This window comes from Hyla sarda, chromosome 10 (genome assembly GCF_029499605.1).
Source record: "Hyla sarda isolate aHylSar1 chromosome 10, aHylSar1.hap1, whole genome shotgun sequence".
NCBI classification, from domain to species: domain Eukaryota; kingdom Metazoa; phylum Chordata; class Amphibia; order Anura; family Hylidae; genus Hyla; species Hyla sarda.
In genome coordinates this window covers 72,151,517-72,173,945 of record NC_079198.1, presented here as the reverse complement: position 1 = coordinate 72,173,945, position 22,429 = coordinate 72,151,517, and the positions used below count along the sequence as shown (strand labels likewise).

The 22,429-nt window shown below is 46.6% G+C and overlaps 1 protein-coding gene across 8 annotated transcripts in view; it reads right to left on the bottom strand.

The window, feature by feature from the left end:
* Window positions 1-327: 327 nt before the first annotated feature.
* The window catches only part of SMIM35 (small integral membrane protein 35), a 143,297-nt gene continuing 121,195 nt past the window's right edge, over window positions 328-22,429 (bottom strand). For all 8 annotated transcript variants that reach the window (XM_056543642.1, XM_056543646.1, XM_056543645.1 and 5 more), the window contains 2 exons: window positions 17,948-17,981; window positions 328-838 (listed from right to left, as the gene is read on the bottom strand). In XM_056543642.1, coding sequence (XP_056399617.1) covers window positions 721-838; window positions 17,948-17,981 — 152 coding nt within the window. In that variant the 3' untranslated portion in view covers window positions 328-720. The remainder of the gene's footprint in view (window positions 839-17,947; window positions 17,982-22,429) is intronic.

Genomic DNA, 22,429 nt, shown 5'->3' with positions numbered 1-22,429 from the left:
GGGCCCCCCGCGATCTCCTGTACGGGGCCCCGTCAGACCTCCTCGCGAAGCGTCGGCCAACACGTCCCTTCAATACAACTCTATGGCAGAGCCGGAGCGCTGCCTTCGGCAATCTCCGGCTCTGCCATAGGGATGTATTGAGGGGGCGTGTTGGCCGCCGCTTCGTGCGGTGGTCGACACCCGCTATCTGGCCGGAGAGCCTAGCCCCCATACAGAGAGATTGCAGGGGGCCCCAGCGGTCGGACCCCCCCGCGATCTCAAACTTATCCCCTATCCTTAGGATAGGGGATACGTTTTTCCCCACTGGACTACCCCTTTAAGTGCATGTTTAATGGCCCACTTCAAATGAGTATGCCAAACAAATATCCGGAACATAAGAAATAAACCTTTATGAAAATTGATAAATGTTATTTGAAACAAATGTTAGAAAATTTCAGTGGGATGGAATGTAATGAACCTCATTGACAGACACCGCTATGCGGTGGATCCCTGGGTAATGCCTGATGACTCAGCCTTTCCATCTACATCTATTAGTCATATCAATCCAGCTCATTTGATCAGTTCCTTTAGACTAATGTCGTGATCTTGGGATATTGTTGGTTAACCAGTTTATACTTCTAGTTTTTACTAAGAGAGTGCATTCTCTTTCATTGAAGGGATTACATAAAAGAGAACGTTGCATGCTGTCCTTAGTCTCGCCACCATGTTATGCATTTGTTCTTAGACTTCACTGTCCTGGAATTGAGAGTAATGGTATCCAGACATGGGTCCATGAGCATGCATTGAGCCACTGACAGTAAAGGGAGGTGCCAGCTCCAGGTCCATTGACTTCAGCTGTCTGCAGTAAAAAGAACACATACATATATATTATTAACCTAAATTAAAAAATTTGTAAATGCAGAATATTTTTATATTTTGCAACATCCAGTTCAACTCTATATACAATTTTGGCTGAAGGTCTATGAATTTGACTAATGAAACTGGAGATTTGAAGAACGAAGTGCTGTAACCAGTTGTAGAGACTAACCGATGCTGCTAAAATCTGTACAATGACTGCTTATAGGTAATGGCTATCACATTTATGAAATACCTTATAATCGAACAGCCTATCGACCTAAATATGTGAACACAATCCACATATAGAGCAACAATGAGACAATACTTATTAAGTATCGGTAGTGCCCACAGGTTCATAGGAGTATTAGTGTAGGACCAGATAGGAGTAGGAGTACTACAGTAATAGTTTAGCAGCTTGAGGCTCTTAAAGGGGTTCTCCAGCTCTAAGACATCTTATCCCCTATCCAAAGGAGAGGGGATAAGATGTCTGATCGCGGGGGTATCGCAGCTGGGGGTCCCGCAGCAATCTCTCCTGCAAAACCTGCTTGTCATCAGTTGCATAGAGTGAAGATCGCTCCTTTCTGATGACTCATGAAACTCCGGCCCCGTGGTCATGAGGCTTCAGACACGGAGCGATCATCGCTTCGTGCAGCTGAGACAGGTGGGTGCTGCATGAGAGATTGCAGGGGTCCCCAGTGGTGGGACCCCCGCGATCAGACATCGTATCCCCTCTCCTTTGGATAGGGGATAAGATATCTTAGGGCCAGAGTACCCCTTTAAAGCAGCTTGAGGGCCTTGAAAAACGTAAGAAAAAAATATTTTACTTGAAGAGTTGTCTGTGCACACCACAACAGTTTACAGACACTTTACAGCACAGGGTTAGGTTAAGGTTTCAATGACTTGGCTTCAGCGTATGAGATGTGGATATAACCCTTAGTAGCTTTCTTAGGGTGCATTCACATGACGTTTTTGCAATACAGTTCAAGTATACGTTTTCAATTTGAAAACCGTATGGAACCGAATTGAAAACTGTATGCATTGACTCTCCATTGAAAACCATATGCCAAACGATGCATTCAGTTGCATCCATTTTGCATCTTGTACGTTTTTTTTTCCTTTTTTTCCTGTACCCAAAACCGTAGCATACCACAGTTTTTGGTCTGGGTGAAAAACCATATTGAAACCCTATATGTTTTTCTTAACATGGGAATCAATGGGAACCGTAGAGAACCGTATGTGTATGTAAAATTAGTATACACATTTTGATACAGTTTAGTATGGTTTTGAGGAATCCGTTTTTCATCAAAAACCTGATACGGGAACTCAATTGCAAAAACGTGGTGGGAAGTCTTTAGTAACACTGGAAAGTGTTGCTTTAGAATACACAGTCCATATAAGGTGTAACAGCTGGTGGTGTAGATCCACTGTACCTGTGTAGACGATGACGTGAGCTGCACCAGGGGGCGGAGTCTAAGGAGCCGCTGGTTTTCACCAGAGCCCGTCGCAAAGCGGGATGGACTTCTGCGGCAGGCAGCTCCCAGGTCACTTCCCCTGGCACGACTCATCCACAAAGTCTGCTGAGATTATGCATGGTACATAAGGAAGAGACATAGTCAGAGTCGGGGACAGGCAGGTAGGTAAGGGCTGGCAGCAAGGAACTGAGGCAAGGAAACGTAGCAAGAGAACTGGTACACAGAATAGCAGATAACACAGGGAACGCTTTCTCTAAGGAAACAGGGCACAAAGATCTGGCAGTGAACAGGGTTAAATAGGGGCAGTTCAAGGGAAACACCAATCAGCGGTGCACTGGCCCTTTAAATCTCTGAGAACCGGTGCGTGCGCCCTAGGCGGGTATGCCACCAGGGAGGACAGAGGATGCAGGAAGACAGCGAGGCAGGTGAGAACTGGCGGACCAAGCACTATCGCATCGCATCATGCAAAGTGCATTGCTGTCTGTGCAGGGAGTAGGGCAGAGAGTGTGCCCACGGCCAGCGGTGCTACATGTAACAGTGCCCCCCCCCCTTAGATCTCCCCCTTTTTTAGGCTGCAGGAACCTACGCACAAGATCCCGATCCAGGATGTTTTCATCGAGTTCCCAAGATCTCTCTTCCGGCCCGAACCCCTTCCAATCAACCAGAAAGAACCGTCTCCCTCTGACAGTCTTGGAAGCCAGAATCTCCTTCACCTCAAACACATCAGAAGCACCAGACACCGGAGAAGGTGAAACGTCCCCCTGGGAAAAACGTTAAGAACAATAGGCTTAAGGAGGGAGACATGGAAGGAGTTCGGGATGCGAAGGGAAGAAGGCAGGCAGATTTTGTAGGACACCGGGTTAATACAGCATAGAATTTTGTAGGGACCAAGGAACCGAGGACCTAGTTTGTAACTGGGAATCTTTAAACAAACATATTTTGCAGACAGCCAGACTTTATCTCCAGGAGAAAAGATCGGGGTTGGTCTTCTTCTTTTATCGGCCTGCAACTTCATGAGGGTTGAGGCGTGTACTAAGGAACGCCGGGTTTCCTGCCAAATAGCCATGAAGCCCTGGACCTGAACATCCACAGCAGGTACCCCAGAAGAAGCTGGTAGAGAAAGAGGAGGGCAAGGATGGCGGCCGTAGACTACAAAGAATGGTGATTTTCTGGTAGCCTCAGAATCACGGTGATTATAAGAAAACTCAGCCCAAGGAAGTAGGTTGGCCCAATTGTCCTGTCGTGCAGAAACTAAGTGTCGGAGATAGTCTCCCAAAATTTGGTTCACCCTCTCTACCTGGCCATTGGTCTGCGGTTGGTATGCAGAAGAAAAGTCCAACTTGACTAACATCCACCAGTGGTCGCAGCACAGAGAAAGTTGCATAATTTAATAACTCAGTGTTAAGCAGTGTAAAATCTCACAATATTCAAACAGGATTAAACTGACAGGGGACAAACCACAGCCGCACTACAACCTATATACTTCAGCAGCTTGTAGATGGGTACCAGGACACTGCAGATGTTAAGAAGAAGTTGTGCAACAAGTACCAGAATGGAAATGCCTGAACAATGCTTGTTAATGAACACCGTCTTTTATTTCTGGGTCTTTACTGGTTCTCCAGCTTCTCAGCTCCAGCATTATTAGCTATAACAGGTTCACTGAGCAAAGGCTTCTGTCCCTCCATTTTAGTGATCGATGTGGAGCACAGTTGATTGATGGTATTTTTTTTTTGAAAAAAATTTGTAATTTATCAGCAAATTCACTAATACATAAAAGACAAATGTCTTACGGTCATCAATCTCATTGGTGGAGGTCACTGGAAAATCATTTGGTGGGTGTTTAGAGTTAGAAGTATTTCTTTATTTATTTGAGTGATTTGGGTAGCATAAAAGTGTTCAATACAAGGAAAAAACTCTTTTGCTCTTTTCAGGCAATAGCTAGAAACTTGAACAAAAGCTATGTATAACCTTTTGGTAGCAATATAGTTTTAAAAAGTTACTCTGGCAATAAAAAATAAAAAAATCTTAATATGCCCAGGCTGCCGCAATTGAACAAATAGACCAATAGAACTTGAATTAACTCCCACCACTCCCCTGGTACCTCCGGCATCACTGTTCCATCCTCCACTGCGATACTCTTCATGCTACTTGGATTCGACACACAACACTGCAGCTCGGATAATGGTTTGCAAAGTGGCAGTGTTGCGTGTCGAGCTCCAGAAGCACACAAAAGTAACAACAACTGCGCACCATGCGTATTTATGATGCTTTTTTTTTTATAGTTTATCCTTTTGAAAGAGAGTTCTATTAGATCCATGCGGCTTACATGTGGCTTATATTTTTCTCGTATTACACATTGTGGACAGAAGACATATAGACAAAATCATTCTTCATGTATTGATCATGACACTTCCATAGATGATACCCTTATCAGCATGTTTTGGTCACTAAGACCTTACTCAACAGGCATCAATATGATGTAAAAGGAGAACAATAGAGAAGGGAAGAAAGGAAATCCCCATATTCTGGTCTTCTGGATGAACTTCACATACTTGAAGTCACTGGCCAGAGGAAGGTAGAGGATCACGGCTCCAGAAGCAGGTAGAGGATCCTGGCGGGAAGTCAAGTTTTTTTTAAATTGGAGATTTTCCTCTCCTAGGTGACGGAAAATATAGATTTTATGAAAGACAGGAGGCGAGCATTATATGCAATATCTTTATTTACTGAAATCAATAGCAGTAATATTAAAAGCTCTTTTTTAACAGATACAAGAAAAAACTTTAAAGCACACAGGTGCAACATTACAGGTAATACAACCTAACCTGCTGAATAGTAGTGACCAATGAGCATACACCCCATGTAATATAAGGTCCTGTCTCACCACAATAGTCCTCTTTCTTTAATAGTAACATAAAATTATAGAGAATGGAAGTCAATAAAACCATGAAAATTTGGAAACATCTTGAAGGATGAATTCTTCATCAGGAAAACATCTGGAAGAGGAGAGGATTAGCTCAACGATGGAACTGAAGAAACACTTGGCAGAGGAAGGTGGTCATAATCCAAAGCGCAGATATGTAGAACAAGTAAGTCCCCACGTCAGGATGGTTAATAAGCTGAAATAGAATAATAAATATTAGAGGGATGGGTACAGGGGGGGATAATGCTCGCCTCCTGTCTTTCATAAAATCTATATTTTCCGTCACCTAGGATAGGAAAATCTCCAATTTTATATCAAGACAGGAGGCCTCGCATTATATGCAAGTTTAAAGCTCTAAACAAAACAATAAGCCATGATAAATAAGTTATAATAGACGCATAGACACATGAGAATCGGGTCTGAAATAGAAAGATTTAAAAGTGGATTCTGACGACCAGTTAGCGGCCTTCAATAGATCTGATAATGAACCTCCCGATTGAATAAGTTTGGTGGCAACCGCGCCTCTGGTTGAGTGGGCACCAAATTCAGATATGTTTATACCGGCCAGAGACATGGATTGTCTAATCCATCTGGCTAAGGTAGCAGATGACACAGGACGATGAGGTTTGCAATAAGAAATGAGGAGTTGAGAACAGGAAGGATGACGTAGAGATGCTGTTCTGGATTCGTAAGATTGTAGGCAGCGAACCACACAAAGTTTATCATTATGTGGGAAAAAAGGATAGAAGATTTGGTGTAAATTGGTTTTGGTGCGTCTATGTATAGAAAACAATACTCCTTGAGGAGAAAAATGTCTACAAGATATATCTAAAGCTCTCACGTCCGATACCCTTTTAATGGAGATTAGGCAGAGAAGAGATGTTAGTTTGAAAGACAACAATTTTAAAGATAAAGAATCGTTATCTTCCCATGAAGTAAAAAGATTAAGAAGTAGATTAACATCCCATGTGGATGTATATTTAGGAAGTGGAGGACGACGAAAGCGAATACCTTTCAGAAGCTTGCATATGACCGGGTGTCTACCTATTGGGACGGAATCTATATAAGAATGGTAAAAAGAAATGGCCGAACGGTAAAGATTTAGAGTACGGTAAGCTTTCCCAGAGTCAAAAGAAGCGGAAAGAAAATTTAAATTGTAGGTAATAGGTGCATGAATGGGATCCAAATTTCGTCTACTGCACCAATCAGCCCAAAGTTTCCAGGCTGACCGGTAAGCAGTTCTGGTACCCGGAGCCCAGGCGTCCGCGAGGATATCTCTAGTTGATTGAGAAATTCCTGCGAGAGAATGGTCTGGCCTGATATCAACCAAGCAACCAGAAGAAGTTGAGACGAGAGGATCAAAGGATGTGGGTTCCCTGATGGGTCTAACAAAAGATCTGGATGGTGAGGAAGAATTCTGGGGTAATCTATCAACATTCTGAGGATGTGTGGGAACCACGATTGGGACGTCCACCAAGGAGTGATCAATACTATGGTCGCCTTCTGAGTTGACACTTGAAGGAGGACTCTGGAAATTAGAGAGAACGGGGGAAAAGCATACAGTCTCTCTTTTGGCCAAATTTGAAGGAAAGCATCCAATCCCAGAGCTTCTGGGTCTGGGCGCCAACTGAAGAATTAGGGTAGTTGGTGGTTGAGACTTGAGGCGAAAAGGTCCAATTGGAGGGGTCCCCACAGGAGATTGATCTCCTGAAACATCAAGGGGTCCAATTTCCAATCGCTAGAGTCCATGAGGTATCTGGAATTCCAATCCGCTACTGCATTGGAGAGACCTGGCAGATATTCTACCCTTAAAATAATATTTCTGTCCAAACAGAAGTGCCAAAGAGATTCTGATCTCGTTCCTCCTAAGCGATTTATGTATTGGACAGCCGAAATATTGTCCAATCGAAGAAGAACGCAACAATTCGAAAAATCTTTCGCAAAACTCCGAAGAGCAAAGAAGCCCGCTAGGAGTTCCAGACAATTTATATGTAAATGAGTTTCTGATGGGGACCATTTGCCTCCTGTGGAGAGGGATCCGCATCGAGCTCCCCATCCGATGAGGCTTGCATCTGATTCCATAATCAGATCCGGAAAGGAATGGAAAATTGTTCTGCCATTCCATTCTTGCACATGATGAAGCCACCAAAGAAGTTCTTCTTTGGCTTCTAGGGATAAATGAACCTCGTCTGAGTAACGAAGACCCTCCCTCAAATGTCTGATTTTTAATCTTTGGAGGGCTCTGTAGTATAATGGGGCTGGAAATATTGCTTGAATAGAAGCCGAAAGGAGGCCGACTATACGAGCTATGGATCATAAGGAAATGAGTTCCTTGTTGAGAATAGATCGAATTTCCTTCTGAATAGTCTTCCATTTTTAGGAGGGAAGGCTCAGTAGAGTAGTGTGGGTGTTGATGAGAAATCCCAAGAATTCCAGCTCTTTGGAAGGAGTAAGAACGGATTTCTCGTAGTTGATAAGAAAGCCTAAATGGACCAGAAGAGAGAGGGTCCAATGCATGTGAAGATAAGCCAAATGTTGAGATTTGGCCATGATGAGGATATCGTCTAGATATATTATTAGCCGAACACCTCTGGAACGGAGAATGGCCACGACCGGTTTCATCAGTTTGGTGAAGCACCAAGGGGCTGATGAGAGACCGAAAGGAAGGCAATTGAATTGCCATTTCTTGTTCTTCCAAATAAATTGGAGAAAAGGTTGGGAAGAAGGATGGATGGGGACTGTTAAATAGGCATCTTTTAAGTCTATTTTTACAAGCCAGTCGTCTGGCAATAAGAGATCTCTTAACAGATGGATGCCTTCCATCTTGAAATGTTGGTAGCGCACAAAATTGTTTAGGATTTTTAGGTTTATCACAGGACGGAATCCTCCGTCCTTCTTTTTTACCAGGAATAAGTTGCTGATGAAGCCTATTGAATGCAAGGGAACTTGGGATATTGCATTTTTTGAGCAAAGATCGTCTATTTCTAAATCCACCAGCATTTGATCTTCCTTGGAAAATTGTATGGGATGAGGCAGATGTTCCTGATAAGGTAGAGAAAGGAAATCTATTTGATAGCCTTTCACGGTGTTCAGAATCCAAAGGTCGGAGGATATTAGTTCACAATTTAGGGAAAAATGTAGGAGACGTCCGCCTACTGGAAGGAGGGAAGAAAGTACAGGAGGTGCACTTACCTGTTGGCCTAGAACGAGTGACTCCTCTCTGTCCTCTAGCCCTCCAAGGGCGTCCACGATAGGGGAAGAAAGCAGGGGTTTGGTAGGTTGGGACGGGGTATACAGGTCTGTCTTGGTGGTAGGATCCTCGTTGTTGAGGTCTGTATTGGGAACTGCGGCCGGAAAAACGGCCTCTACTTTTTCCGGACCTGGTAAAAACCTTATTAGGGAAGACCTTTTTAAGGGAAAATTGGGCTTTATCTAACGAGGAGAATAACCCTACGTATTTTGAAATTTCTTTTATGAATTGATCTCCGAATAAGAGACCTTCAGTAGGAGATGGGGGTTCTGAAGACGCTAAATGTGCTAGTTGAGGATCTAGCTTCATCAGCACCGCTCTTTTTCTTTCAGTACAAAAAGATTGATTGATATTTCCAAACATGCACATGGCCCGTTGGGCCCAGCCCCTTATAGCATGAATATTAGGAGTATCAGAATTAATCGCTTCCTCGGATAAATCTAAGATTTTGGAAATGGGGCCCAGGAGGTCTAGGAATTTATCCTGACATAGTTTGAAGCTACGATCAACTCCTTTCTTTGGGTTCTTGCCTGATTTTTGGAGATATTTAATCAAGATCGGGTCTAACTCGGGGGTCTGAGCAGCACTTAAAGGTATAGTGGGCCTAGGACATTCGGCCCGTAACTTATTGCGAGTTTTATTATCAAGACCCCTTTTTGCCCAGTGGCTTACAAATTTTTCCACTGCAGGGTTAAGTGTCCACTCCCCTGACCTGGGGTGTGTTATGAAGGCTGGGTCAAAAAATGGCACACCTTGAGTATCCAAAATGCCTGCCACCTCAGTAGAGGAGTCGCCAAAATTTGTGTTATCCTCCTCCGAGTCCTCAGGGAGGAAAGAGGGGTCATTGGACTCTGAACAATCAGAGTCCTCTTCAGTCTCACTATTATTATTATTATTATCATTAGAGTCATCATTAAATGTAAGGCGGGCCGGATATTTAGAGGCTTTCTTATCCCGAATACAGTTTTGCTCCTCTCGGGAAGAGGGTCCTGGATGAGACATGATGTCATAAGTATTTTGGCTGCTACAGTGAGACGGTACTGACCTTCAAACCCAACATTGGGTCTACTATGTTTGCTAACTGGAAGGTCGTTATTTTCAATATGCCTCTTTTTAGAGTGACTCTTTTTTGTTATCGTTTGAGACTGGTGAACTTTATGGGACATCATTTGCGTAATTGTCATAGCAACAGATTTGGTCATGGATTCGTGCATAGTTGTCATAGCACTATCTAAGGCTTTTTGCACGGACCTGGATACAGACTGGTCCACAAGTGCTTGTATTTGACTGTCAGACATAGTATTACTCTGTTCAGAAGACATATTATTAAATAGCTGTAAATAGAATAATTGTAGTATATATATAATTTTTTATGTCCCACAAACAATTATAATAATATCTGTGTGTAAGATAATGTACGGTATATCAATGCCTGTGTCACGATGCCGGCTGGCAGGTAGTGGATCCTCTGTGCCAGAGAGGGATTGGCGTGGACCGTGCTAGTGGATCGGTTCTAAGTCACTACTGGTTTTCACCAGAGCCCGCCGCAAAGCGGGATGGTCTTGCTGCGGCGGTAGTGACCAGGTCGTATCCACTAGCAACGGCTCAACCTCTCTGGCTGCTGAAGATAGGCGCGGTACAAGGGAGTAGACAGAAGCAAGGTCGGACGTAGCAGAAGGTCGGGGCAGGCAGCAAGGATCGTAGTCAGGGGCAACGGCAGGAGGTCTGGAACACAGGCTAGGAACACACAAGGAAACGCTTTCACTGGCACGATGGCAACAAGATCCGGCAAGGAAGTGCAGGGGAAGTGAGGTGATATAGGGAAGTGCACAGGTGATAACACTAATTGGAACCACTGCGCCAATCAGCGGCGCAGTGGCCCTTTAAATCGCAAAGACCCGGCGCGCGCGCGCCCTAGGGAGCGGGGCCGTGCGCGCCGGGACAGGACTGACGGAGAGCGAGTCAGGTACGGGAGCCGGGGTGCGCATCGCGAGCGGGCGCTACCCGCATCGCGAATCGCATCCCGGCTGGAGGCGGTATCGCAGCGCCCCGGGTCAGTGGATCTGACCGGAGCGCTGCAGTGAGGAGAGTGTAGCGAGCGCTCCGGGGAGGAGCGGGGACCCGGAGCGCTCGGCGTAACAGTACCCCCCCCCTTGGGTCTCCCCCTCTTCTTAGAGCCTGAGAACCTGAGGAGCAGACTTTTGTCTAGGATATTGTCCTCAGGTTCCCAGGATCTCTCTTCTGGACCACAACCCTCCCAATCCACTAAAAAAAAGGTTTTCCCTCTGACCTTTTTGGATGCCAGAATCTCTTTGACGGAGAAGATGTCCGAGGAGCCGGAAACAGGAGTGGGAGGAACAGATTTGGGAGAGAAACGGTTAATGATAAGTGGTTTAAGAAGAGAAACGTGAAAGGCATTAGGAATACGAAGAGAAGGAGGAAGAAGAAGTTTGTAAGAGACAGGATTAATCTGGCACAAAATTTTGAAAGGACCAAGATAGCGTGGTCCCAACTTATAGCTAGGGACACGGAAGCGGACATATTTAGCGGAGAGCCATACCTTGTCTCCAGGGGAAAACATGGGAGGAGCTCTTCTTTTCTTATCCGCGAACTTCTTCATGCGTGATGAAGCCTGTAAGAGAGAATTTTGGGTCTCTCTCCATATGATGGAAAGATCACGAGAAATTTCATCCACAGCGGGCAGACCAGAGGGCAAGGGAGTAGGGAGGGGGGGAAGAGGGTGACGGCCGTACACCACGAAAAATGGGGATTTGGAGGAAGATTCAGAGACTCTGAAGTTATACGAGAATTCGGCCCATGGTAGAAGATCTGCCCAGTCATCCTGGCGGGAGGAAACAAAATGTCGTAAATAATCACCCAAGACCTGGTTAATTCTTTCTACTTGTCCATTGGATTGAGGATGATATGCAGAAGAAAAATTTAATTTAATCTTGAGTTGTTTACAGAGAGCCCTCCAGAATTTAGACACGAATTGGACGCCTCTATCCGAGACGATCTGCGTGGGCAACCCGTGAAGACGAAAAATGTGTACAAAAAATTGTTTAGCCAACTGAGGCGCTGAAGGAAGACCAGGAAGAGGGATGAAATGTGCCATTTTGGAGAATCGATCAACGACCACCCAAATAACAGTGTTGCCACGGGAAGGGGGTAAGTCAGTAATAAAATCCATACCAATCAGAGACCAAGGCTGTTCGGGGACAGGCAGAGGATGAAGAAAACCAGCGGGCTTCTGGCGAGGAGTCTTATCCCGGGCACAGATAGTGCAGGCTCGCACAAAGTCCACAACATCCGTCTCCAGAGTCGGCCACCAATAGAAGCGAGAGATGAGTTGCACAGATTTCTTGATGCCCGCATGACCTGCGAGATGGGAGGAGTGACCCCATTTGAGGATTCCGAGGCGTTGGCGTGGAGAAACAAAGGTCTTTCCTGGAGGAGTTTGCCTGATGGAGGCTGGAGAAGTGGAAATCAGGCAGTCAGGAGGAATGATGTGTTGCGGAGAGAGTTCAAGTTCAGAAGCATCCGAGGAACGAGAGAGAGCATCGGCCCGAATGTTCTTATCGGCAGGCCGAAAGTGAATTTCAAAATTAAATCGGGCAAAGAACAGAGACCACCTGGCCTGGCGAGGATTCAGCCGTTGGGCAGACTGGAGGTAGGAGAGGTTCTTGTGATCGGTGTAAATAATAACTGGAAATCTTGATCCCTCCAGCAGATGCCTCCATTCCTCAAGTGCTAATTTAATGGCTAGAAGCTCTCGATCCCCGATGGAGTAGTTCCTCTCCGCCGGAGAGAAGGTCCTAGAAAAAAAACCACAAGTAACAGCATGCCCGGAAGAATTTTTTTGTAGAAGGACAGCTCCAGCTCCCACAGAGGAGGCATCAACCTCCAATAGGAAGGGTTTAGATGGGTCAGGTCTGGAGAGCACGGGAGCCGAAGAAAAGGCAGACTTGAGCCGTTTAAAGGCGTCTTCCGCTTGAGGAGGCCAAGACTTGGAATCGGCATTTTTTTTGGTTAAAGCCACGATAGGAGCCACAACGGTTGAAAAATGTGGAATAAATTGCCTGTAATAATTGGCGAACCCCAAAAAACGTTGGATAGCACGGAGTCCGGAGGGGCGTGGCCAATCTAAGACGGCAGAGAGTTTGTCTGGATCCATTTGTAGTCCCTGGCCAGAGACCAAGTATCCTAGGAAAGGAAGAGATTGGCATTCAAACAGACATTTCTCTATTTTGGCATAGAGTTGATTGTCACGAAGTCTCTGAAGAACCATACGGACATGCTGGCGGTGTTCTTCTAGATTGGCAGAAAAATCAGGATATCGTCCAGATATACAACAACACAGGAGTATAAGAGATCACGAAAAATTTCATTAACAAAGTCTTGGAAGACGGCAGGGGCGTTGCACAGGCCAAAGGGCATGACCAGATACTCAAAGTGTCCATCTCTGGTGTTAAATGCCGTTTTCCATTCATCCCCCTCTCTGATGCGGATGAGATTATAAGCACCTCTTAAGTCCAGTTTGGTAAAGATGTGGGCACCTTGGAGGCGATCAAAGAGTTCAGAGATGAGGGGTAGGGGGTAGCGGTTCTTAACCGTGATTTTATTAAGACCGCGGTAGTCAATGCAAGGACGTAGAGAGCCATCTTTTTTGGACACAAAGAAAAATCCGGCTCCGGCAGGAGAGGAGGATTTACGGATAAAGCCCTTTTTTAAATTTTCCTGGACGTATTCAGACATGGCAAGAGTCTCTGGGGCGGACAGAGGATAAATTCTGCCCCGGGGTGGAGTAGTGCCCGGGAGGAGGTCGATAGGACAATCATAAGGCCTGTGAGGAGGTAGAGTCTCAGCTTGTTTTTTGCAAAAAACATCCGCAAAGTCCATATAGGCCTTAGGGAGACCGGTTACAGGAGGAACCACAGAGTCACGGCAAGGGTTACTGGGAACCGGTTTTAGGCAGTCCTTGGAACAAGAGGGCCCCCAACTCTTGATCTCCCCAGTGGACCAATCCAGGGTTGGGGAATGAAGTTGAAGCCAGGGAAGTCCAAGGAGAATTTCAGAAGTGCAATTGGGGAGGACCAAAAGTTCAATCCTCTCGTGATGAGGTCCGATGCACATTAGAAGGGGCTCCGTGCGGAAACGTATGGTACAGTCCAATCTTTCATTGTTTACACAATTGATGTAGAGGGGTCTGGCGAGACTGGTCACCGGGATGTTGAACCTGTTGACGAGAGAGGCCAAAATAAAATTTCCTGCAGATCCGGAGTCCAAGAAGGCCACAGCAGAGAAGGAGAAGGCAGAGGCAGACATCCGCACAGGCACAGTAAGACGTGGAGAAGCAGAGTAGACATCAAGGACTGTCTCACCTTTGTGCGGAGTCAGCGTACGTCTTTCCAGGCGGGGAGGACGGATAGGACAATCCTTCAGGAAGTGTTCGGTACTAGCACAGTACAGGCAGAGATTCTCCATGCGGCGTCGTGTCCTCTCTTGAGGTGTCAGGCGAGACCGGTCGACCTGCATAGCCTCCACGGCGGGAGGCACAGGAACAGATTGCAGGGGACCAGAGGAGAGAGGAGCCGGGGAGAAGAAACGCCTCGTGCGAACAGAGTCCATATCCTGGCGGAGCTCCTGACGCCTTTCGGAAAAACGCATGTCAATGCGAGTGGCTAGGTGAATGAGTTCATGTAGATTAGCAGGGATTTCTCGTGCGGCCAGAACATCTTTAATGTTGCTGGATAGGCCTTTTTTAAAGGTCGCGCAGAGGGCCTCATTATTCCAGGATAATTCTGAAGCAAGAGTACGGAATTGTACGGCATACTCGCCAACGGAAGAATTACCCTGGACCAGGTTCAACAGGGCAGTCTCAGCAGAAGAGGCTCGGGCAGGTTCCTCAAAGACACTTCGAATTTCCGAGAAGAAGGAGTGTACAGAGGCAGTGACGGGGTCATTGCGGTCCCAGAGCGGTGTGGCCCAAGACAGGGCTTTTCCAGACAGAAGGCTGACTACGAAAGCCACCTTAGACCTTTCAGTGGGAAACTGGTCCGACATCATCTCCAAGTGCAGGGAACATTGGGAAAGAAAGCCACGGCAAAACTTAGAGTCCCCATCAAATTTATCCGGCAAGGATAGTCGTAGACCAGAAGCGGCCACTCGCTGCGGAGGAGGTGCAGGAGCTGGCGGAGGAGATGATTGCTGAAGCTGTGGTAGTAACTGCTGTAGCATAACGGTCAGTTGAGACAGCTGTTGGCCTTGTTGCGCTATCTGTTGTGACTGCTGGGCGACCACCGTGGTGAGGTCAGCGACAACTGGCAGAGGAACTTCAGCGGGATCCATGGCCGGATCTACTGTCACGATGCCGGCTGGCAGGTAGTGGATCCTCTGTGCCAGAGAGGGATTGGCGTGGACCGTGCTAGTGGATCGGTTCTAAGTCACTACTGGTTTTCACCAGAGCCCGCCGCAAAGCGGGATGGTCTTGCTGCGGCGGTAGTGACCAGGTCGTATCCACTAGCAACGGCTCAACCTCTCTGGCTGCTGAAGATAGGCGCGGTACAAGGGAGTAGACAGAAGCAAGGTCGGACGTAGCAGAAGGTCGGGGCAGGCAGCAAGGATCGTAGTCAGGGGCAACGGCAGGAGGTCTGGAACACAGGCTAGGAACACACAAGGAAACGCTTTCACTGGCACGATGGCAACAAGATCCGGCAAGGAAGTGCAGGGGAAGTGAGGTGATATAGGGAAGTGCACAGGTGATAACACTAATTGGAACCACTGCGCCAATCAGCGGCGCAGTGGCCCTTTAAATCGCAAAGACCCGGCGCGCGCGCGCCCTAGGGAGCGGGGCCGCGCGCGCCGGGACAGGACTGACGGAGAGCGAGTCAGGTACGGGAGCCGGGGTGCGCATCGCGAGCGGGCGCTACCCGCATCGCGAATCGCATCCCGGCTGGAGGCGGTATCGCAGCGCCCCGGGTCAGTGGATCTGACCGGAGCGCTGCAGTGAGGAGAGTGTAGCGAGCGCTCCGGGGAGGAGCGGGGACCCGGAGCGCTCGGCGTAACAGCCTGCAATGTCCTGAAAAGGACAATGGGTGATTTTTAGTCAGAAGTGGTAATGGGAGATACGTGACAGGAGCTGAGAAGACGGGAGGTCCGCTCTGACAGGCTGAATGTTGCGTCTGTCAGGGTGGGAGGCGGGAACGGCCAGATGATCACCAACTGGCCAGTCTCGCGAGAACGGGATTTCGCCTGTAGTGAAGGAAGATGGAGTTACTGCGCGCGCAGCCCCGGAAGAATATGCGCGGCGCCCGGCGGGAGCGAAAAGCCACCGAAAGGGCGGTAGGAATAATGAAGAGGGATATATATCTAATATGAGTAGGAACCATATATAACAAGAGTATATAAGCGATAACACTGAATAGAGTGGGGAAATATGTGTGCAGAAAACTTATAGAAGGAAAAGCACGGAGTATGTAACATAAATTAGAAATAGAATAGTACAGGTTCTACTGGATATGGGAAAAGAAAATTAAATATGTAGAAATGATATGAATTAGACAGTACACAGTATATATGATACTTATCTGCAGAGCAGTAAAGAAAGAGGACTTTAGTGGTGAGACAGGACCTTATATCACCTGGGCTGTATGCTCATTGGTCACTACTATTCAGCAGGTTAGGTTGTATTACCTGTAATGTTGCACCTGTGTGCTTTAAAGTTTTTTCTTGTATCTGTTAAAAAAGAGCTTTTAATATTACTGCTATTGATTTCAGTAAAGAAAGATATTGCATATAATGCGAGGCCTCCTGTCTTGATATAAAATTTTATTTATTGTGACAGCCTGGGCATATTGATATTGAACATATTATGGCTAGAATACCTCTTTAGGGTCTATTCACACGTACAGTATTGTGCACAGATATGATGTGCAGGATTAGAAGCTGTGTTCAGACATTCAGTTTACATTGGAATCTGCAGCAGAAAATACTGCGCATCAAATCTGCGCAGAATGCTGTACGTGTGAATAGACCCTTAAGCTGTTTTAATTGCCAGCATTCATGATCTTTAAAAGTAATATTGAATTCCCATCCTATAGCATTTTAATTTGTAAATTGGGGTGATCAAGAAAAGGGGTAAGGGGGCCATTTGTGTGAGTCATATCTATTTACCATATTTATCGGGGTATACCACGCACCGGCCTATAACACGCACCCTCATTTTACCAAGGATATTTGGGTAAAAAAAGTTTTTAACCCAAATATCCTTGGTAAAATGAGGGTGCGTGTGTGTGCATGCGTATACCCCGATACACCCCCAGGAAAGGCAGGGGGAGAGGGGCCGTCGCTGCCCGCTTCTCTCCCCCTGCCTTTCCAGGGGTCTAGAGCCCTGCTGCTGTCGCTTCTCTCCCCCTGGCTATCGGCGCCGCTGCCCGTTCTCTCCCCCTGACTATCAGTGCCGGCACCCCATTGCCGGCGCCGATAGCCAGGGGGAGAGAAGCAGCGCCGGCAATGGGGATGCCGGTGCTGCTGCCCCGCTGCCTCCCCCATCCCCGGTTGTATAATTACCTGTTGCCGGGGTCGGGTCCGCGCTGCTTCAGGCCTCCGGTGTGCGTCCCATGCGTTGTTGCTATGCACTGCACGGCGCGGTGCAATGACGAGTGGCGCTGCGCATAGCAACGACACAGGGGATGCACACTGGAGGCCTGAAGCAGCGCGGACCCGACAACAAGTAATTATACAACCGGGGATGGGGAGGCAACGGGGCAGCGGCACCGGCAATGGGTGCCGCTGCCCCTTCTCTCCCCCTGTCTGTCGGCGCCGCTGCCCCATTGCCAGCGCCGCTTCTCTCCCCCTGGCTATCGGCGCCGGCAATGGGGCGCCGGCACTGATAGTCAGGGGGAGAGAAGGGCCGGCAGCAGGGCTCTAGACCCCAGGACAGGCAGGGGCAGAGAAGCTGGCAGCGGTGGCTGTCTCTGCACCTGCAAAGCCGCTGCAGTTCATTGATTTAAAGCACCCGCTTTAAATCATTGAACTGCAGCGGCTTATCGGCGTATAACACGCAGGTAGACTTTAGGCTAAAAAATTTTGCCTAAAAAGTGCGTGTTATACGCCGATAAATACGGTATTTAAATTCCTTCACCTTTAGGTGCCTTATGACAGGATGTTTATTGTACACTTAAAGGAGTTATCCAGGATTCAAAAAAAAAAAACAGAGCTGATTTCTTAAAAAAGAAAAAAAAAACCTTACCTGTCTTCAGGTTGTGTGTGGTATTGCAGCTCAGTTCCATTGAAGTTAATGGAGCCATGTTGTAATACCGCACACAGCCAGGCACAGTGCTGTTTTCAGGCATTGACTCTGTTTTTCTATTCCTTGATAACTCCTTTAATATTCAAGTAGCTGCTGCATGCAAAGTCATTTTGATATAACACATATCCTAAAAAAGTTTAAGCCATGGCCTCACTTACCGAATGTTGTAAAGATTGAAGACAACGCTTGTCTCTAGAAATAAAAGTAGAAATTAAATAATCGAATGTGTAACTTTAAACCTATAGAGCAGGGAAGGGGCACCATTGGCACCATCAGAGTGTTATGTCATGGAAGCCACAAAACCTCTTCTGCAGGATATATTTGCCAAAAAGAACCATGTTATTGCCTTCACCTTAGTTACTGTTTGCATTAGCTGTTGTGATCTTCTAAACAGATACAAAACCTCATTGTGCACTACTTGCTAAATTTAAAGAGAGATTTCCATGATATCAACTGCTTACCTGTCCACAGGATAGAAGAAAAGTGTCTGGTCAGAGGGGACTGTTTTGTGGGACTTTTACTGACCCCCAGAGTGGTGATCCTGAGTGCCCCTGTTTGATTCTAGAGGCAGTCAACTATGCACACTGCCACACTATTTAAACTACATGGGACTGCTGAAAATAGCCAAACACTGTATTCAGCTATCTTTGACAGTTCTATAAACAATTAAATAGCTTAGCTAAATACTTATAAATAATGTATTATATATAAATAACCAATAGCATATATGCAATTCCAGATTTAAATGTAAAACTCAGGAAAATACATGGTGCTTAATCACGTGGTCCTACATAAACTATGGTCCTTTTATAAAGGGGTTGAATAAAAGAAAACTTTTTTTGCCAGCCAGCTATATTCTTTTTGTGAATAGTTATTTTGCACTGGAAAGACTGCAAATTGGAAATGATCACGTGTTTTGACTTTTCACATGTATACAGTACATCAATGTATGGTGTACTGCCCTGTATATACTGTTGTATTGTATTTTACTTACAGATTATGCAATTTGATAAACTGTGAAATTCAGAGGCATGTTGGATGGCTGGCATAAGGGATGAAAGTCTCTTCGCTGCCAACCACCAAAAAACATATAGAATGCAAAGAAAAGAAATATGGGGCTTCATCAGGCAGTGATGCCTGACGAAGAGCCTGGTTCAGGTTGGAAACGGTTGTATGTGTTCTAGCGTTGCATGTTACCATTAAAGCCATCTTATCCATTATCATTGTAGCAGCAATTTTCATTATTGGAGAAGCGGTGGAATAGAAGCCCCATATTTCCTTCCTTTGCATTCTATACATTATAACTGTGAAGGTGACCTTGCACCAGAGGGTCCTGTGGCAGCTGACCACATTATTTATGCCATCATAGGAGTTGTGCCCTGAGGCCAACCACCATGTCCGGTAAAGGGCCACCTACTTGGTCCGGCTTCTATATATATTCCTACATCCAAGCGATTTTCACGAGGTGCACACCCCTTTCCTGTTTCTTTCGCTTAACCACCAAAAAACATGCGGTTATAGACATGGGCCCTATGGGGGCTTAGTGGTGGCATGTAGTAGTGCTGGCAAGCATAGAGACACTTGTCTGCAATGCACCACACTGAGTGAGAGGGCTACACTAGACAGTTACACATCTTTACAGGATCAGTACAGATGGAGGCCCAGATTTGTCTGATTTTTGTCTCAGATTTTTGTATCATTTTTCACTTCTCATATTGCTCAGGTAAAATAAAAGATGTGCTATTGTGGTTACTGTCTGAGACAAAAATCTGACATAGATAGAATGATAAATCTGGAATGGAGCGTGGACCCTCAGAAACAATTTCTCTGGTGGGATCAAGGAATCCTATTCTGACACTGTCTGTTTTCCCTATGAGTCAGTAAAACAGTGTCTGGGAGCATTCACACCAAGATTTTTTCATACAGTGACCGTATCCGGCTGGGAGATGTGAAAATACCCCAGCCAGACCCGGCCTGCATCTCATTCATTTGAATGAGTCAACTGAAGTCAGATAGTGACTCCAGTTTGCAAATTTTTTCCCGTATCCGGTTTTGTGACCGGACTGAAAACCGTAGTATACCACGGTTTTCAGTCCGGTCACAAAACCGGATACGGGGCAAAAATTAGCCAACCAGAGTCACTATCTGACTCCGGTCGGCTTATTCAAATGAATGAGATGCAGGCCGGGTCTGGCTGGGGTATGGGAGCGCCCAGTTTTCCCATCTAGCCAGATCTAGTCACCTTTTGAAAGAATCGTGGTGTGAATGCACCCTCTGTCTGCTGCCAAGATAAAAAGAAAAACTAGAGGGACTTTACTTCCTCGTAGCTGCCCTGGTGAATTTTTGGACCATGTCCTCTCATAGTAAGACTTGAAAAGTAGAAGTTCTCTTAACTTCCCCTTTGGTCCTCTAATGGACTGTGTTTCAGCATATTGTAAGGCTGCATTGATATCACGTTATGTGTCCTCCTTCTGGCTACACAGCAGCATCCTATAAAAACTATATGTTGATGTACAGCCTGATGTGTTGCCAAAACCCATAAATTTCAATGGACCAACACAGTCCAATAAGGACTATGGGGACATATATCAATGTTGGCTGTAGGATGCTGTTTTCCCTGCCAGAACTTTTTTTGGGGCTTTTTTTCTGTAATATGCCTTTTGCTTTTTGTTCATACAGTCTACTTATATATGTTTTTCATTCTTGTCATTTTTTCTGGTTTACATTGTACATGTCTTCACTATTTTGTACTTGCTTTGTAGGAGTGGAATCATCACACTGCTCCACATATTCCTCCTATAAAGGTAAGGCTGTAGTAACAGCATAATAGTATGAGTAAGGTTGGAAAGAACGGCTGAAACGTGTCAATGCTTCCTGTCCTGTCGTGGTAGAAATAAAGATAAAAGGGATACTCCGGTGCTTAGAAATCTTATCCCCTATCCAAAGGATAGGGGATGAGATGCCTGATTGCGGGAGTGGGGAGATGCCTGATTGCGGGGACCCCCATGATCTTGCACGCGGCACCTCGTTTGTAATGAGTCCCCGGAGCGTGTTCGCTCCGGGTCTGATTACTGTTGTTCACGGGGTCGGCGGCATGTGACGTCACGCCTCTGCCCCCGTGTGACCTCACGCTCCGCCCCTCAATGCAAGTCTATGGGCAATGCAAGTCTATGGGAGGGGGCGTGACAGCTATCACGCCCCCTCCCATAGGCTTGCATTGAGGGGCGGAGCGTAACGTCACACGGGGCAGAGGCGTGACGTCATACGCCGTCGGCCCTGTGGTCGCCGGTAATCAGACCCAGAGCGAACATGCTCCAGGGACTGATTACAAACGGGGTGCCGTGTGCAAGATCACGGAGGTCCCCAGCAGCGGGACTCCCGCGATCAGGCATCTTATCCCCTATCCTTTGGATAAGGGATAAGATGTCGTACCACCGGAGTACCCCTTTAAGCTTTTATTGCACAAGAATCTGTGCTGGATTTCCATTTCATTCATTATGTGTTAACACATTCATTCACTCAACTAACTTCAATACAGAAGTCAAAATCCACAGCTAATCCTCAGCAAATCCTTAACAACTCCACAGCAAATCTGAACATACTTCTCGATATTTCTGAGTAAATGGAGGGATCCCAGGATCCTCATCTATTAAAGGGAACCAATCATCAAAATTTCCCCCCTGTAACCATAAGCAGCACTTCCTTCAATAAGTGTTATTACCATATTTCTATTGTCCTTAGAGATGCCCGCAATCTTCATAAAACAACTGTATAAATCATCCCCGCTGTATGCTAATTTCTCATAAGTAGTCCCCTGGGCAGTACGGCTGTCTAAGTAGTCACCACGCCCAAGGCTGTAATCACACCTCTTCTGTCCTAATCACGCCTACATAGAAGTGATTAACAGCCAGGGTGTGGTGGAATCCTTTTGGGCTCTCCTGCAAGCCTCGCGTAGGCCCAGAAGGATAGGACACTCTGGGCATATGCTCTCCGCAGCGTCTAAGCGGAGGAGTCGGCAGGAAGATGCACAGGCACGACAGCGTAGAAAATACAGCAGTGTGCATGCAAAGAGTGTCCTATCCTTCTGGGCCTGCGCAAGACTTGCAAGAGAGCCAAGGAGGATTCTGCCGAGCCCAGGCTGTTAACCTCTTAAGGACCAAGGACGTGTGAGTACGTCCTTAGTCCCGCTCCCGTGATATAACGCGGGGTCCCACGGTGACCCCGCATCATATCACGGCGGGCCCGGCGTCATAGTAAAGCCGGGACCCGCCGCTAACCGGGATTAGTGCCGCGCGCTATTAACCCTTCAGCCGCGCGCTCAAAGCTGAGCCACGCGGCTAAAAGTGAAAGTAAAAAGTGCCGGTTAGCTCAGTGGACTGTTCGGGATAGCCGCGGCGAAATCGCGGCATCCCGAACAGCTTACAGGACAGCGGGAGGGCCCCAACTGCCTCCTCGCTGTCCGATCGCCGAATGACTGCTCAATGCCTGAGATCCAGGCATGAGCAGTCAAGCGGCAGAATCATCGATCACTGGTTTCCTATGAGAAACCAGTGATCAATGTAAAAGGTCAGTGTGTGCAGTGTTATAGGTCCCTAAGGGAGCTATAACACTGCAAAAAAAAAGTGAAAAAAAAAGTGAAT